This window comes from Glycine max, chromosome 9, assembly GCF_000004515.6.
Source record: "Glycine max cultivar Williams 82 chromosome 9, Glycine_max_v4.0, whole genome shotgun sequence".
Classification (NCBI taxonomy): domain Eukaryota; kingdom Viridiplantae; phylum Streptophyta; class Magnoliopsida; order Fabales; family Fabaceae; genus Glycine; species Glycine max.
In genome coordinates this window covers 37697586-37714653 of record NC_038245.2, presented here as the reverse complement: position 1 = coordinate 37714653, position 17068 = coordinate 37697586, and the positions used below count along the sequence as shown (strand labels likewise).

Sequence of the window (17068 nt, the reverse complement as noted above, 5' to 3'; positions counted from 1 at the left end):
ATGTTTGGCTTCTTAACAATAAATGAGTTTTAAATGTCTAAAATTTTGTATCCGATATATTAAGATTTAATTCAAACAAAAAATTAAATCAATCAGATATTAAAAAATGCAATCAAAATTTTCTAAATTTTTTAATATAATATTAAGCTTTAATGCAAAAAATAATCGTGTCATCCTAATATTAAAAAGATGATATCTCATTGCTCTAAAAATTTGTATCCGATATTAATATTTATCAAATTGCTCTTAAAATTTAAATATGATATTAAGATTTAAAGAACAAATAATCATATGAATCTAATATTAAAAAGTGACATCTCATTCGTCTAAAAATTTGTATCCGATTTAAGTTTTAATTTATGTAATTATAATATATTTACAATTAATTTGATTAATAAAGTCACATCCCATTTTTTTAAAAAAAATTGATTTGATTATTTATTTATTATGTAATTATAATAAATTTACAATTATTCTACTTAATACCAAAATGTAGTTACATTACTATTTTTAAACGTGATTATTATGAATATAAATTCGATCTTAAGGTTCAGTCAAATAAAAAAATAAATTATTAAGGTAATTTATTTTCTCTTAAAAAATAATTTATTTTGAAAATAAATACGACAACTTGGGCATTACGTTTAAAATAATTGATATATAACAATGATTCACTCACTTCATAGTAATAATAATAGTAATAATAATATATACTATATACATACGAAAGTATTTTCAAAAATGAAAATTGACATATGAATTTCTTAGGGAGTTCTATAAAATAAATTATTTTAAATAAATATATATATATATATATATATTTAAAATTCTCAAAATAAATTAATTTGATCGAAATATTCATTTATTCTGTAATTATTACAATTAATTTACTTAATGCCCGCTACATTACTATTTTTAAACGTGATTAAAGTGAATGTTAATTCTTAAGGTAATTTATTTTCTCTTAAAAGATGGTAAAGTAATTTATTTTGAAAATAAATATGATAACTTGGGCATTATGTTACTAATAATAATAATCTGATTTTATGATAATTTGGATCAAATATAATTGTTTTTTTTCCTGTTATTGAAGTGGTAAAATATAATTTTTTCCTATTATAATGTTATTAATAAACTATTAAAATATACGTTTTAATGAGTTAGTTTTAATTTTGTATTATTTTTCTCACTTTTTAAGTTAATTAAATTATAATTTGACTAAAATTAGTGAATATTGATTATATTTTTTTGTTATTTTTTATATATATAATCATATTTAAGTTTGTTGAATAATAATAATATTATTCAAACTCATTTAATTGCAATGTGATTGAATCTAAACATGTATACATTTTAAATTGATTGTGTTGTAATAAAATAAAATTTATTGCGCTTAAAAAGTATGAATTTAATTTATTACATGATAATTATATTAATTATCACGTAATTAATATAATTGCTAAATTGATATTTTATTTTACTGAAACTTGGTGTTTTCATTTATTGTAGTATGCACTATGATTATTATATGATAAATTTTTTACATGGTCACTTGGTGGAATTAGGAAAAGCGGTAGGCAGGCTGTGGCGGAGCTTGGAATTTTTTTTAAAGGTTGGAATTAGTATAATTAGATGTAGTAATTTTGATGATATTTTTTTATGGTTGATTTTAAGCATTTAAAAATAATATTCAAATATTAATTATTTTTATGATATCAAAATAATCTCATTTTTGTACTTTATTAATAGCATTTTTAGGCTTTTTTTTTTTAATGAAAATTATACTTTTGTATGATACTGCTGAGGACGACTTTTTTTTTTTATTGAAGTGCAAAACAGAAAATTTCAACAAGCAAGGCTTTTTTAATTTGCTTAGAATTTGTACCCAAAAAATAATTATAATACATTAAATAATTGGATATCATATAATATAAATTTTTCCCAGCAAGGATTTTTATTGAAGTGTATAACACATTTTAATATTTTTTATTTTCTATGAAATTTATATATTACGTATAAATTAATATGATTAGAATTTGTACCCAAAAAATTATTATTACTAAAATTTAATTTAATTCCTATCATAAAATAATGACAAATGAATTTTAAAAAGTTATATATTGTCATATTTAAGTTCATTGAATGATAATAATATTCTTTAAACTCATTTATTGAAATGAGATTGGATCTAAAAATATATGCATTTTAAATTGATTGCCTTGTAACAAAAAAAAAAAAAAGAAGAAAACTGGCCGCACTAAAAACGTATAAATTGAATTGATTGCGTGATAATTATATTAGTTAACACATAATTAAAATAATTATAATAATTACTAGATATTTTCATTTATTGTAGTTTTGACTATGATTGTGTGTTAACAAAATTTATCTAAAAAATGTGTTAACTAAAATAATTTAAAAATGAAAGATATTTGACAGAATAGTTAATTAAAAAATCTTAATATATTAATTTGTATTTTGATTGATAGTAAGTAGCAAATTAAAATATTTTATTTAAATAAAAAATTAAAGAATTTAAAAACAAGAGAAATGTAGTATACAACAAGTTACACGGTCTAAATTAAGCTTGATTTAATTTTCATATAACAAAGACTATTAAGTTTAAAATAATTAAAATCTAATTAGTAGTGATATGACAATTTGTTAATTCTGATATGTAATTTATTAATTAATTATTTTAAGTACCAAAAAGAATAAATAATTTTAATATCATATTTTAGTAAAAACAAGAGAGTATATTTTCAAGTATTTTAAAATACATATAGTTGATGAGCAAGATAATAATTATGAATGAAAAATTTGTAAGCAAAGAGAACATAAATGAAATGAGCATTCTTTTAGTATAAGTTGGCATGAGTTTCTCTTCACAATAAATAATAATTAAACGAATTATACTTTTAATTCATAATTAAAATAAATAAAAACTTAATTATAAATAATTTTTAATATAAAATTAAAAAAATGGTTATATGTTTAAAATATTTTATAAAAATATTCATTCATAAATAATATTTACCACAGATCATACACTCTAGTGTGTGTATATACAGTAGACGCTTAAATTATTTTGTGCATGTGAGTGGAGTCCACATCCAATTATTTTAATTCTTGGAATCTACTAATATGCATGAATCTATGTGCGGAAATGAATAATCCTAGGTTCTTAACTTTGACGGTGGCTGTATGGCCAACTTTTAGGATTCATTTTTTTTAATTCTATCCTATATTTTAATTAAAATTAATGATTTAAATTTTCATGTTAAGATAAAAATTTATACTATAAACTAATAAAAATTTATGATGAGTATGATTTTTAAAATAATTATAATAAAAGTTAATAAATTTATTATATATCACAATCGATAATTTAATAACAATGTATTTTTTTACTATATCAGCGCTTTAAATTATTTTATCAGATTTAATTTTACTTATTGGTCATATATGTTAATTAAGGATTTTCTTTCAAAAAAAAATGTTCATTAAGGATTAAGAAGTGCATGTTTTTCAATATCTAGGCCCTAGTAGTATATATTATAATTATTTTTGGAAAATTTTTTTATTTGATTATCGTAAAAATATATTAAATTTAAAATTATAAATAACAAAATAAGTTATTGATAATAATTATTTTAGATGTATTTTTGTTATAACAACGACATTGAGAGAATAATCAGAACTTTATATTTCTTGCATATCACCTAAACTCTAGTAGGTTTGATACATATTTTGTTTGATTATAGCTGAGCAAAAAAATTTGTTTTGTTTGATTATTACGAAAACTTTAATAAATGATTTATTGATAACAATTTTGAATGCATTTATTGTTTGGATATCATGAAAATCTATTAAATTAAGATAAAAACCATAAACCAATTGAGAGATATTTTTAAAAAAGTTTCTCTAAAAATAAACTTCGATAAAAAAGATTCTATATTTTGATAAAAAAAAAGTTAGTATTTGAGTTAATATATTTTGATAAAGTTACAATAATGATATTAATTTGATGCTATCTATAATTTTGAAAAGAAAAAAAAAAAAGTGAGAGAGAGAGAGTGTCAATTGATAATTTTCCACCGCTCCACTTTATATCACGAGCTTCCTACTATTTGTCAAACATATATACATTTATGCTTTTTCTGAAAGAGACAACGGCACGAAATGTAACCTCATAAAAAATAAATAAATGTTATCATTTGTAGTCCTTCAATTTCTCAATGAATAAAATTTACAATGATTAGAGAGAGCCAGAGAAAAATAGGATAGGTGATGACAAAAAATAATAAAAATATTGCTATATAAATTGTCGAATAAATTATTCTATAAATGACACAACTTTTGTAATGTATGTCTCTCCAATGAAATTCTTACAACCCAATACTTTGTAAGACTTGTAAAAATAATATTTTGCGGAAAACAGTTTATATATTATTTTAAAATATTATATTCAAGTCTTTCTTTGTAAGCCGTACATATATAGATGGAAAGAACTATATATTTTGATACGAAAGTAAGAAAAATAAAATTGAGTTATATAATTATAAATAGACAATCAAATTTCAATATTATATGTCCAGATGTTTTAAAATTCTCAATAACTTATATATATTTTAATATTAAATATTAATAATAAGATCTAATAATTAACATTTGTTTTATTATTAATAAAAAAAAGTTTTCTTGCTATATAACTCCCCTATATGTGCGCTTTTTTGTTTATTTTTTTCTTCTGAATTCTCCCCTATATATGCTATAGCGTTATATTTATTGAATTTCTTGCAGCAGCGGGCATATAATACTGATATATGTACAAATTTTAATGTTTACATACAAATTGTATAAATAATTTCAGAAAAAGGGATCATTTATAATTTTCCACTTAAACCATTTTTTACGACAACTTAAAACCTACCTGAGGTCTAAAATTCGAATTCAACTTCGTATTAATATTATTATTATTATGGTACAAAAGAAAAATTCACAATTTATCAATTCTATTCTATAAATTGTCTACATGAATTGTATCAAAACGTCATGCCCCTGGTATAACATTTGCGGGAAAAGAAGGGGAAAAAAAAAGTTGAAAACACTATGATGATGATGAAAAGTTTTGTTCTGGCAACTGGTTGGAGAACAAATATTGGAGAAAGTGAAAATCTGGGTCCTATGGGCGTTGATTGTTGTTGAATTGACTTCCTTTTTGAACCCATATCACTTGTTATAAACACCAACCAATTTCTCTCCTTCTTCTCATCTACTTTTCTCACTGCTTTCGTGTTTTTTTTCCCTCTCTCTTTGTAGCACAACAACATAGTTATTAGTTAATACTTAATAGCCTCTGTTTTCTTCTTGCTACCAAAATCTCACACCTTCATTACATCATCATTCATAAATGGCTCACCCCACCTCATCATCAGGTTTTGTCACCTTTCTTCTCTCTCTCTCTCTCTCTCTTCCCTTGCCCACATTTTTTGTTTTTTATGTTCTTGAATTGTAACTATTATGATTATTATTGTTATTATTTATTTGTTTATTTATATGGGTTGGAGCTAGAATTTTAAGATAAAGATTGATTTTTTGAGGTTTTATGGATGGTGGGTTTTGCTCTTTTTGAGATTTGTTGGACTGAATCAAAATAGAGAGATCTTTGTTGAGTGTGTCGGTGTGAATGTTTTGTTCTGCTGATTGGACTGTTTATCTTTTGTCAATGTGTGTGCAATTGTGCATGTTTTGTGAATGAGAAATGACCCCTCTGGGGTGTGATTTCCATGCAGAGGTACGAAATCATGATGATGTGGTCTTTCTGGTAATCACTGCTGATGTTAGCATTTGTATGGGGGGTTCTATGCTGCAGTTTATTGTATTTGGGATGAAGCAAGGTTTTAAATTTCGATTCTCGTCACAGTTTCATCGTGTTACTTGGTATTGCGGAAAATTCTAGATAGATGCGGCTAATGCAGCTGGAATTGTGGTCACTATGCTGTTGCGAAGAGCCGTAGTTTTTGCCACAATCCTTGATATTGCAGAAAATGGCAATTGTAGAAAAATGCAACTGATGCGGCTGCAATTGCAGTCACGATGCTGTCACAGAGAGCCCAATGACCTTAACTTTGCGGCTGAAAAGCACGGTCACAGACCGCTTTTTAAAACCTTGGGGTGAAGAGATTTCTTATGTCATGTATGCATGGGATCTGTGTGATTCAGTCCAGGGCATATATTGGGAGATTAAATGGGTACTTTGAAAGTACATAATTTGAATTAATAATAGAATTGAAAGTCATGTTTGCTATCTGTTTACAAGTGGTATTCAAATTCAAAATACAATCTGTTCTGAGTCTTTGTGAATTTTGGTAATGGGAGTGGAAGGGCACATGACATAGCAGAACACATCTGAGTTGATTATTCTAGTTCTTGAAGTGTTCAATTTTTTTACTTTTTTTCTCTTAAGTCTGAAATCACTTTGTTACTAATGAAAAGTTATGACAAACCATGGCTCATGTTGGTCTGAAGATACTGCTTGCGTGCAGGTCAATCCAATGATCTCACAAAAGAAGATTGCAAGGAAACAAGTTCAGTGGTTGTTTGCTTCGGGGAAATGTTAATAGACTTTGTTCCAATGGTGGGAGGAGTGTCACTGGCTGAAGCACCCGCTTTCAAGAAAGCTCCTGGTGGTGCTCCTGCCAATGTGGCTGTTGGTATCTCTAGACTAGGAAGTTCATCTGCTTTCATAGGCAAGGTGTAGTTTTCAATCAATGTTCATTGGTCTTGTTGCTTATATGATTTCTTCACTTTCTTGTTACTATCTATCTGCACATAGTCCTGGATGATTTGGCCAAATCTGAATATTTATACATATTTGTAATATGCTATGTTTGAAACTAAATAGTTATGAAAAACCTTCTTCCTGTACACCTGTTCTTGGAAGGAAAAAAAAGGAGGAAAGAAAATGCTTGCTTGAACTACTAGTATAGAAAATCACATCTTAAGTCATTGTCATCTGTTTATTAGGTTGGAGCAGATGAATTTGGGTACATGTTGGCTGACATTTTAAAGCAGAACAATGTTGAGACTTCTGGCATGCGGTTTGACTCTAATGCAAGAACTGCATTAGCTTTTGTTACACTTAGAGCGGATGGCGAACGTGAGTTCTTGTTTTTCCGCAATCCAAGCGCTGATATGCTCCTTCAAGAGTCAGAACTTGATAAAGATCTCCTAAAGAAGGTGTTTTGAATATCTGTTTGTATTTTATGAAATGTCTCCCCCAAGATCTTTGGTCTAAGTCAGGATATTCATATTATTTTCAGGCTAGAATATTCCATTATGGCTCCATCAGCTTGATTGATGAGCCATGCAAGTCAGCTCACCTTGCTGCTATGAGCATTGCCAAAAACTCTGGTTGCATTCTATCATATGATCCAAATTTGAGATTGGCTCTATGGCCTTCTGCAGACGCCGCTCGGAAAGGCATAATGGATATATGGGATCAAGCTGATGTCATAAAGGTATAACATATGTGACCAAGATATTCTTAATGATCTTCTAATACTACTAGACTAATCCATTTAAATTTACTCTACTATATTGTTTAATTTTGAAAATAAGAATCCTGTTATTCCTTTCTATTTTCCTTAATAGTGCTGACATGGTATCTTCCTATGTATGTACAGATAAGTGAGGATGAGATTACATTTTTGACTGGTGGTGATGATCCCTATGATGATAATGTAGTTTTGAAGAAACTTTTTCACCCAAATCTCAAGCTTTTAATCGTTACTGAAGGTTCACAGGGTTGCAGATATTACACCAAGGTATGCTTACCATAACCATTTGACTATGATGTCACCCATCTCATTGGAATCACAATTTCTCTTTTCGTCTTTGGTTTGTTTTGTGGGTGTGTGTGTGCTACTGTGCTTGTATGTACGTACAGTTATGAACAAATATCATATGTCCCTTACACTAATAAGTTATGGGCTGAATTAATTGTTGTGACTTGTGAGTATGAATACCAATACACTTAATGACTACAAGTAGCTAGTGAAAACTAATATGAAGTTTTCTTTTTAGGACTTACCCATGTCTTCTTTTTTGTGCCTTGTGAATCATTGTTACGCTAATTGTGATTGCCAAAATTTCTATGCAGGCATTTAAAGGCAGGGTTTCAGGTGTTAAAGTTAAACCTGTAGACACAACTGGAGCTGGCGATGCATTTGTTAGTGGGATTTTACACTGCATAGCTTCTGACCAAACTATTTTTCAGGTATTTTTTAATTTTGACTTGTTCTGGTTTTAGATTAAATTGTCCTGGCTCCATCTGTATCTCATACAGTACAATAAAAATTTATGGAGCAATGTTCTGATATTGCTCTTTGTGGGCTTAATTTCCGTTTATGTTGACTTTGTAAGCTATATAATTGTGCAGTCCAGTTGTCCATTTATTTCCTAAAGTGTTCTAGGACAGAGTCCTTTATCCTTTTACTTTTGGAATCAATTGATGAAGGAAATAACTAAGGAATAAAGAAGCTGAAGTTGGAGATACTTTTATCACATTTATTTATTGAGAATCAGCAGTTGCAAATGGAATTGGATTATTATTTCCTGCTAATTGCTATTCAGGATTTCTATTACTTCAGTTCAAGAATGTTTTATGCTGCAACATGAATTCTGGTGGAAGTCCTTAAACCACACGTTTGTTTATTATTTAGTGCCATACTCTTTAGGTGAAGTGTGCTAGATAGAAATAGAAGTCTTACAATGGTGGAAGATTTACTTACGTTAAACCAGATGTTTATTCATAATTAAGTGGCATAGTGTTTAGGTGCACCGTGCAAGATTTGAAAAAAAAAAAAGTTTAAATATTTAATATGTTCAAGGTCCCTACAAATGTTTTAGTCTCTAATTTTGACTTTTTTTTTTATCTCTGCAATGTTTGTCACACAGGTTTTGGTCCTTGCTATTATCAACATATTTTATATCTCTGCAAATATAGCAATTTTAGTTCTTTGTCCTTGCAAAATATTATAGTTTTTGTTTTTAGACCATGTTTCTTGAATTGGAACAATATGATCAGTCAATTAACTATATACACACACTTATATATATGTATACTTTTATCATCATTCTTGCATAGGAATTTATGCATTTATTTTTGGTTGGCAGGATGAGAAACGTCTTCGAAAGGCTTTATATTTTGCCAATGTATGTGGTGCCCTCACTGTAACTCAGAGAGGTGCAATTCCTGCACTACCTACAAAGGAAGCTATCTTGCAATTCTTACTAGAAGCAGCTGTAATTTAAAAGTATTGACAGATTTTTGTTATAATTTGTTGTTAAGCTATAGCTTAGGTGATGCTGTATTCTTTTTTCCTTTTTTAATTAAAATTTTTGGCTATGTAATTTTCTTATATAAATTCAAGTTTTCCTTTGCTCTCAAGTTTTGGGATGTGTAACAGCTGAGCTCACAAGTTTTCTTTTGCTCTCAAGTTTCTCATATAATAATAGTGAATGAAACTTACATATATAGTGAAACTCACATGAATTTCACTCAATAAAAGAGTCTATGGCAAAGAGAGGCTTAAAAAAATGTTACTAACATTTATTTTTGAAAACATTCAATGAACATATAGATTAAAACCTCATCAGGATCTTGACTTAATATTTTAACAGTGTAACTTTAAGTCTATATTGACAAGAGGAAATCCAGTATTATACATAGCACTTTAAAGGCAAGAAGTAATAAAATTTTGCATACTGAAATTTAAGAATTGTATGCATCTATATTCGTGTAACTAGAAGGAAAACGATAATAGAAATCCTTCAAAAAAAAAAGATAAAAGAAATATTTGAAAAATAATCCAAAAATAGAAAAAATTGTATATGTTAAAAAAATAAAGTAACTTTTGGTATATTACTAGAAGTGAAAATAATTTTTTTCTATATTTAATAAGAAAAGAATAAAAATATATTTGAAGAATAATATATTATTGAAAATGCTAATTTATAAATTAATGAGAATAAAGGTTTCTCATTTTTACAAATAGGAATACATATTTTTTTCAAGACAATTAAGCATAAAGTTATTAAACTTTTTCATATTAATAAATAATAAACATGTTATGTTTAGAAAAATCAATAATAAGTAAATATACTTTTGGGATAAAAAATAGGAATTAGAAATTTAGAAAGAAAATTAAGAAAGAAAGAAAGAAAATATTGAGGTTGTGTTGGTGGTGGAAGAGAGGGCTTGTTGGTGGATCCGATTCAGAAAAAATGGGTTCAAACCCGTCGTTTTGAAGTTTACAAAAACATCTTCACCCTTCCTTTTGTGTTCAGTTTGCGTGGACCATTGTATTTGGTCACAGAATTCATGCACAGCAAGTTGGACGGAAACCAAACATGACCTAAGACATTAAGCAGATGTAGTATTTGAAAAAGGGAAAATGAACTATATTCTGTGTTTAAAGAGGCCTTTGTTTTGTATCACTGAATATCTTCTTCTTCTTTTTTTCCTTCATTTTTTAAAATATTTTTAGGTACATTCAAGAAAACTATACTAAAATTCATGATTTGGAGCGTGAGCTTGCAAATCTTGGATTGGAGATGAAGCTTACATCTGGACCAAAGAAAGCAGGTTTTCACATGTCATTGCATAAATTAAGAGCTGCTCCTAGTTGTAATTAGTGAAATGTGAAATGACTTTGCTTCATTTTTATATGCCATGCTTACTTTAAGCGCTGGAACATATGAGAGAGAAGATAGAGGCATCAACCGAGAAAATTCGTATGACAAAGATAAATGAAGAACAGGCACGGAAGGTATGTTACTTCAATGTGCTAATGTTAAACTTTTTTTCCTGCTGCTTTAATGATATCTATATTTTTGAGGTATAGGTGACTTGTAGTATGGTATGTCTGTGTAACTCCCGTTTTGCTGCGTGACATTAGTTCTTGAGGTTACAATGAGATCAACAAAGAGGCTGGACAAAGAAATGTTAACAGAGTATTGTGCTGCTTGTAAATAGCTTGGATGATTTTCTTAAATGTTATTTTACTTTTAAGTTAGTATGACTAATAGAAATGCAGAATTGTTGCCTCAGCAGTGCATTCATCATTCTGAATAAGAATCAGGGATTAGAAAAATGGGTTGGATGAATTTTTACTCGAAAACTCATTTAATCACATAAATTGGAAATAACTTGAGTTTTTTAACATGTAACCTCAACAAGTGTGTGCACTTGTTCTTGTTTCTAAATGCATTTGTTAATGGTAAATAAAGAATAAACCCTCATTCTAGTCTCTAAAATTCTATGAGTGTATCACTTTAGTCCTTGTCATAACAAAATTCTCACTTCAGTTCTTGACTTCACAAAGTCATTCATTTTAGTCTTTTTTTCACTTCATATTCCTCTGTTATTTTTGCATAAAAAAAGACTATAGTGAATGCCATTTTGCAAAGTCAAGGTCAAGGACTAAAACAACAGATATTAACAGATTTATGGATAAAATGAGAGTTTACATGGTAAACAAAAGACATTTTTACTTATACCTAACTAGTTTTCCCCTTTTCTTGATCAATAACATGTTTGGAACAACTTTTTTAATAATAGCTTGCTTTTCAAAAACTCTCTTAGGAAGCCAAAGTAAGTGTGATTATTTACTCAAAATAAGTTGAACCAAATGCATATTAAAAATAAAGATTTTTTAACCATTCTTTGTCTCAACAACATATGCATATGCATTAATTGGTTCTTCTTTACTTTTTTTTTGATAAAGTTATTATTTACTTTTTCGGTTGATCTCCTTGGTATCTTATTTTTAAATTATAAATTTTACAAATTTAAATCAGCATGGATGACTTATGATTTAGATAAGAGGTTTAAGCCCTAGGAAATTTAATGGAAAAGTTGAGAATTGATCATCAAAAGCATTGATAAGCTTCATTAAATACCTTTTCCATTATAGTATATGTTGACTGCATGTGTTGCAGGTGTGGGAATCAGCATCAAAAGCAGTGCAAGAAGAAGAGGCCATAAAGTAGAAGTTATGTGAAGAGTTAAGCAAACTGGTAAATAGATTGTTAAACAAAGACTTAATGACATATAAGCCCCGTTTGGATAAGCTTCTAAGTACTTATAGGAGAAGAAAATAGAAGGTTAAATGAAATAAGCTTCTCCCATGAGGTAAAATTAACTTATGCTTAAGTTAAAACCAGTCTTTTAGAGAAGCTTTTCTCATTTAGCTTCTTCAGAAAGTTGATTTTAACATATGCAGAAGCTGATTTTATCATATAGACTAAGCTTGTTTCATTTTTTTCCCTTATTTTCTTTTGCAATAAGTGTTTATGGAAAAATTTATCCAAACAGAATCATAATATTCTGCATTTTCATCTTGTGTTTTGATGGTAACATTCTTTTATAGGTCAAAGAGAGCAATAACTCTCAGTTGTCTAGGCTAGAGGAATTAAAAAGACGATTGGAAGCTATGAATCCGAATCGATGTTCAACTAGTCTTCATAGTGTATGTTATTCTTATGACACTCCTCATTCTCAGATCTATATGGTCAATAGCTTTTAACTGCTATGGCATTATGTAACTGATAGCCTAAGGAATTTTACATTGGTAGTTGACCTGAGGTACCTTCTTTATACTTACTGGTCTGCATCTGTCTTATGAGGATGTCTATTCTCAGTCTTATCAAACCTACCTCCAAGATCAAAATCATGAATACATATAAAATAGAAGGTACTGTTCAAACCATTAAAATAGAAGGTACATCAAAGTCATTACAGATCCAACAAAATTGATTTAACAATATTTTAAAAGTTAAAATATATTTTTCGTCTCTATAAATATCGAAAAATTCAGAATGCGTCCTTGCAAAATTTTCTGTATATTTTTCACCCTCATAAAATTGAAATGTGTTGTTTTTTTGGCTGAAATTAGGCTTGGATGAATCCGAGCCTAAGTGTCTAATGTGTGTCAACTAAAAATTAGACATGTGAGTTGTCACCAACCTGCACCCAAAAATCACCCCCTCACCATTCGCGACCAACCACTGCAACTCCGAACGCGCAACCAACCACCACCCTACTCATCTCCTCTGCGTCTCGCCACCACCTATTCCACCTCTTCTACTGCACACCACTACCCACATGAGCCACCCTCTTTGCTGCCGACCCCAACGCCACCAGATTTTATGGTGGTGTTTGGCTGGTGCAGGTAGTGGCACGCGGTGGAGGAGATGGTGCAAGTGATGGCACGACGGAAGAAAGGGAGGTGACTGTTATGGGTTCAGGAGAAATGGGTATTTTGCAAAAAAAAAAAATACTACAATTTTATTTCTTTTTACTACAATATTTGGCGGTTTTTAACCTTCAAAAATTGTTTTTTATAATTTAAATTTTAAAAAATGACACTTAGGTTTTTGGATTCGTCCAAGTCTAATTTCAAGCAAAAAAATAATAAATTTCAATTTTATAAAGACAAAAAACATATCAAAATTTTTACAGGAATGAATTTTAAACTTTTCAATATTTTTAAAAATGAAAAACATATTTTAACCTAGTTTAAATTATTCACTTTGTCCCTATACTATAGTTATCCTTATTTTAAGTTTTAGTCTCGATACAAGAAAACTATAAGTTTTAGACATTTAGTCCTTACATTACAGTTTTTTATAACGGTTTATCACTGCCAGAAAACTTTTGTAGTGATTTTATCATCAAATGGGTTGTCATATACAAGAGAATGTGAACTGGTTGCATGACTTCTCCACTAAAAATATTTTTCTTTCCAGCTTATTGTTGACTAATGACTACACATGTAGATAATCTTGCATCATTTGTTTCTGTCCTATACGTGGTACTTGTCCCATGAATCATTCATATTTTTATGGTGAATGTTAAAACCTTGCATGTGAATTATGCTAGGATGGGAGATCAAGTTCTTCTCAGGATAGTGCAATCCAAGATGGCTCCACTGTTTCCAGCACAAGGGAATCAAATGGAGGAACGGCTGGGAATGTTCCATACCAAAATAATGGTCAGAAAGTTCCAGTGACCAATGAGCATAAACTGCAGCCTCCTAGTGAAGGAGAAGGAAGAAACAAAAAGAAAGTTAACTTTCGAAGAGGAAAAGGGATTGGTGCAGTGCCCAAAACTAGGTCTTCAACTCCTGACATGGTTCCAGCTTTAATGCAGATGGAAGAACCTGAGAGTACTATGGTAATACGTTACTGCACTAAATACATTTTTGGCTGAGAAGTCATTAGGGTCTGCACAAGGTAATAACAAACTGTTCCAGCTTCAATTCCCCTCAATTTCTGTAACAGTTTGTTGACAGTTGACACAGAATGACTGAGCTGATGATTTATTTGTGCTAGACTGCTTGTACAAACTTGTGGATAGGATATTTTCATGGAAGAACAGATAAATTCATCAAGGTGGATTCGTCCTTCTGACTTACTGAGTATGCAAGCTGAAACCTCAATTTTAATTTCTTTGTTTTGAACTGATGATTGACCCGCGCCCTCTTTTTTCGCTCGTTCTTGACAAATGTTATGATAATCTTCTGATTAAACGAAACAACTGCCTTTGCTTCACAGACATCTCTAGAAGGTGCAGTGCGTGTTTGGTTCAAAAGCTTCCGAAGAAAACTTGAAAAAAAGTTATATTTTTTCAAGGGGGGGATCCGATCCGTTCATTTCCTTTCAACATTTGGGTTTTACGTGTGATTTAACCACACCCATTCAAGTTGTACCAAATTTCTACTTATGAATATAATCGATAAAAAATGGTTAAATATGATTTTGGTGCACAAATAAATATTGACCCATATTCGTTTTAGTCCTCTAAAATTTTGTTATTGTATTTGGTTCCTAAATTTTCAAAATTTTCCTTTTAAGTCCACACTCACATTTCTTGAACCAACACTAATAAACTTGATTTTGATAGAAATCTTGAACCAAGCATGAGGGGAATTCATTGTGTGGACATACTTTAAAGTATTTGGGTTTGTTTGTTTAGATTGTTCTTTTGTGCAATAAAGATAAAAATGAGAGAAGTAAAACTTAAAAAAGATTAGCGAACATCGGTTTCTTAAGAAGTCAATCAACCTAAGGCTAGTAATGTTACAAATAAATCATTTAGCCCATGGTAAAGCTTCTATCAATCATTCAATGGTTTAAATATAATTCGAATGGTGCAGTCAATCATACCCTCCAAAAAACAGCTCGCGGTTTAGTTGTTTGAAATAACCAAAGTGAATTTAGTTCACCTTTCTCAAAATTCTTGGAGTATTGCGACATTCAAGCAGAGTTATGAGATATTCTTGCAGCTATTCACCTTCCCTCTCGCTCATTTTTTCCACCAAAGATATCCCATTATCCCCAACATACTTAAAGAACTCAACTATTTATTAATTAAGTTTTTTTTAATAAATTTATTAACTAAGTTGAACCTTGTAAATTAATATTTATTTTTCTCATTCTTACATAAAAACCATTTTCAATAGGTATGCCTATATATAAAATTAGAAAAGTTCTCCTTACGAAAAATGAAAACAATACACTTTTAGATCTTAAACTTTATCATTTGAATAGTTAGGATTAAAAGAAAAAATACATATATATGAATTTTTATAGTTGTTATGTGACTATTTAATAACTTTTAATCTTATAATTCATGTATAGTTGAATGACTCAAATTTAAAAAATTTGCATTCTTAAATGAGAACTATTCTCATTTGATATACTCGCATATATAACATGTATCAAGTCAGAACTATTATAACGGTAAAAAATAAGAAAAATGGTATAAAATATCATATCATATTTGATTGATAAGAACAAAAGATAAATGTATAATGAAGTAGCCAAATGAAAAAGATAAATTTAATGGCTATGTTTGTACTTTTAAAAACTAATTTGAATAATTAAAAAATTAAAAAGTAAATTATTTTGTAAGGTCAGGATTATTCCCTATTTATATAATTTATCTCGATACTATATTTATTCGATGTGAGATTTTAACATATTTTATTTTTCTCGTGATTATCCACAATGTGGGACTTTCAACACACTTTCTATCTATCTAGGTGTGACCACACAAACCTATTAAAGTAAGTTTAGATGACAAACTTAAAAGTTTGGTCTAAAATTCAGACTTCTACCCTACTTATTACATCAAGCATTAAAATGGCTATTCTCTTGCATAGCGAATATGCGGGGAGTATTCAGATTGGTCCCATTTTGTCTCGAAACTGAAATTGTGGACATTTTTCAAAGTAAATGTCATTGGAATTTTTCGAGGAATCCAGGAAGAAGATGAAAACACGATTGTACTCAAAATGGGTCTCTTCAATTCTGGCAGATGGTGGGGGCAAGCCGTTTTCATCATCAAATTGCTGATTGAATTGCGTTTCTCAGAAGAATTTACTCATTTCTACTTAACTCTGTTTCTTGCAATTATGATCGTCTGGTAGCTTGTCCCTCTATTGTACCTCAGTGACCCGGATGATAAGCAGCACCTTTTTTGTGTGTGTATAAAAAATTTAGATAAGATGGGGTGTCTATAATTTGTGTAATGAAGTTCTTATATTAATAACGAAACTTAAACTCACTTTCTTATTATATGATATGAGTATATCCTTAATTCCTTATCAATTAACCAACTTTTATAGATGAAGATAATTAAGCTGCACCTACAACATTCAAGATACTTTACTTAATATTTAGCAGTTATTAAAAACGACACTAAATTTACACGGCTCCTTGTAAGTATGATTTCCATCAATCTCAAAATTACAGTGAGATATTATCGTATCAATTATCCAAATCAATTTTCAATTAAATTAATAATTGATAAAAATATATATTTATCAATTTTTTATTTTGTACTATCAATCATGCAGTGCATGCATATCAAGGGAATGTTGCAATCATATTTTTCGTGAAGCAAATCAGGTAGCGGATGTATTGGCAAAGCAAGCTATAATGGCTTTAATTCCCTTTCAAGTTTTTGACTTTCCTCCTCAGTGTAGTATTAACGCCC

General features: G+C 29.1%; 1 protein-coding gene and 1 pseudogene across 4 annotated transcripts; both read left to right on the top strand.

Moving 5' to 3' along the window:
• Positions 1-5036: 5036 nt before the first annotated feature.
• LOC100792618 (probable fructokinase-7) lies at positions 5037-9454 on the top strand. 4 transcript variants are annotated; one of them, XM_006587300.4, is made up of 8 exons: positions 5298-5438; positions 5796-6254; positions 6549-6757; positions 7030-7242; positions 7326-7523; positions 7689-7829; positions 8165-8281; positions 9181-9454. In XM_006587300.4, exons 2-8 carry the CDS (start codon positions 6251-6253, stop codon positions 9316-9318), a joined length of 1020 nt encoding a protein of 339 aa, XP_006587363.1. In that variant the 5' UTR covers positions 5298-5438; positions 5796-6250; the 3' UTR covers positions 9319-9454. The 4 variants fall into 4 exon arrangements, with proteins under 4 accessions (XP_003534023.1, XP_006587363.1, XP_014617666.1 ...); XM_003533975.5 differs by lacking the exon at positions 5796-6254 and having other exon boundaries at positions 5037-5438; XM_014762180.3 differs by lacking the exons at positions 5298-5438; positions 5796-6254 and adding an exon at positions 5456-5615.
• A 1006-nt stretch (positions 9455-10460) lies between these two features.
• On the top strand, positions 10461-16499 carry LOC100796468 (uncharacterized; annotated as a pseudogene).
• Positions 16500-17068: the final 569 nt, after the last annotated feature.

Excerpts from the sequence above, each read along its gene's own strand:
- LOC100792618 (XM_003533975.5), top strand. The coding sequence starts at position 5,414 with ATGGCTCACCCCACCTCATCATCAG. Across the intron at positions 7,830-8,164 it reads GTTGCAGATATTACACCAAG|GCATTTAAAGGCAGGGTTTC; the intron begins GTATGCTTACCA and ends ATTTCTATGCAG. Across the intron at positions 8,282-9,180 it reads CTGACCAAACTATTTTTCAG|GATGAGAAACGTCTTCGAAA; the intron begins GTATTTTTTAAT and ends TTTGGTTGGCAG.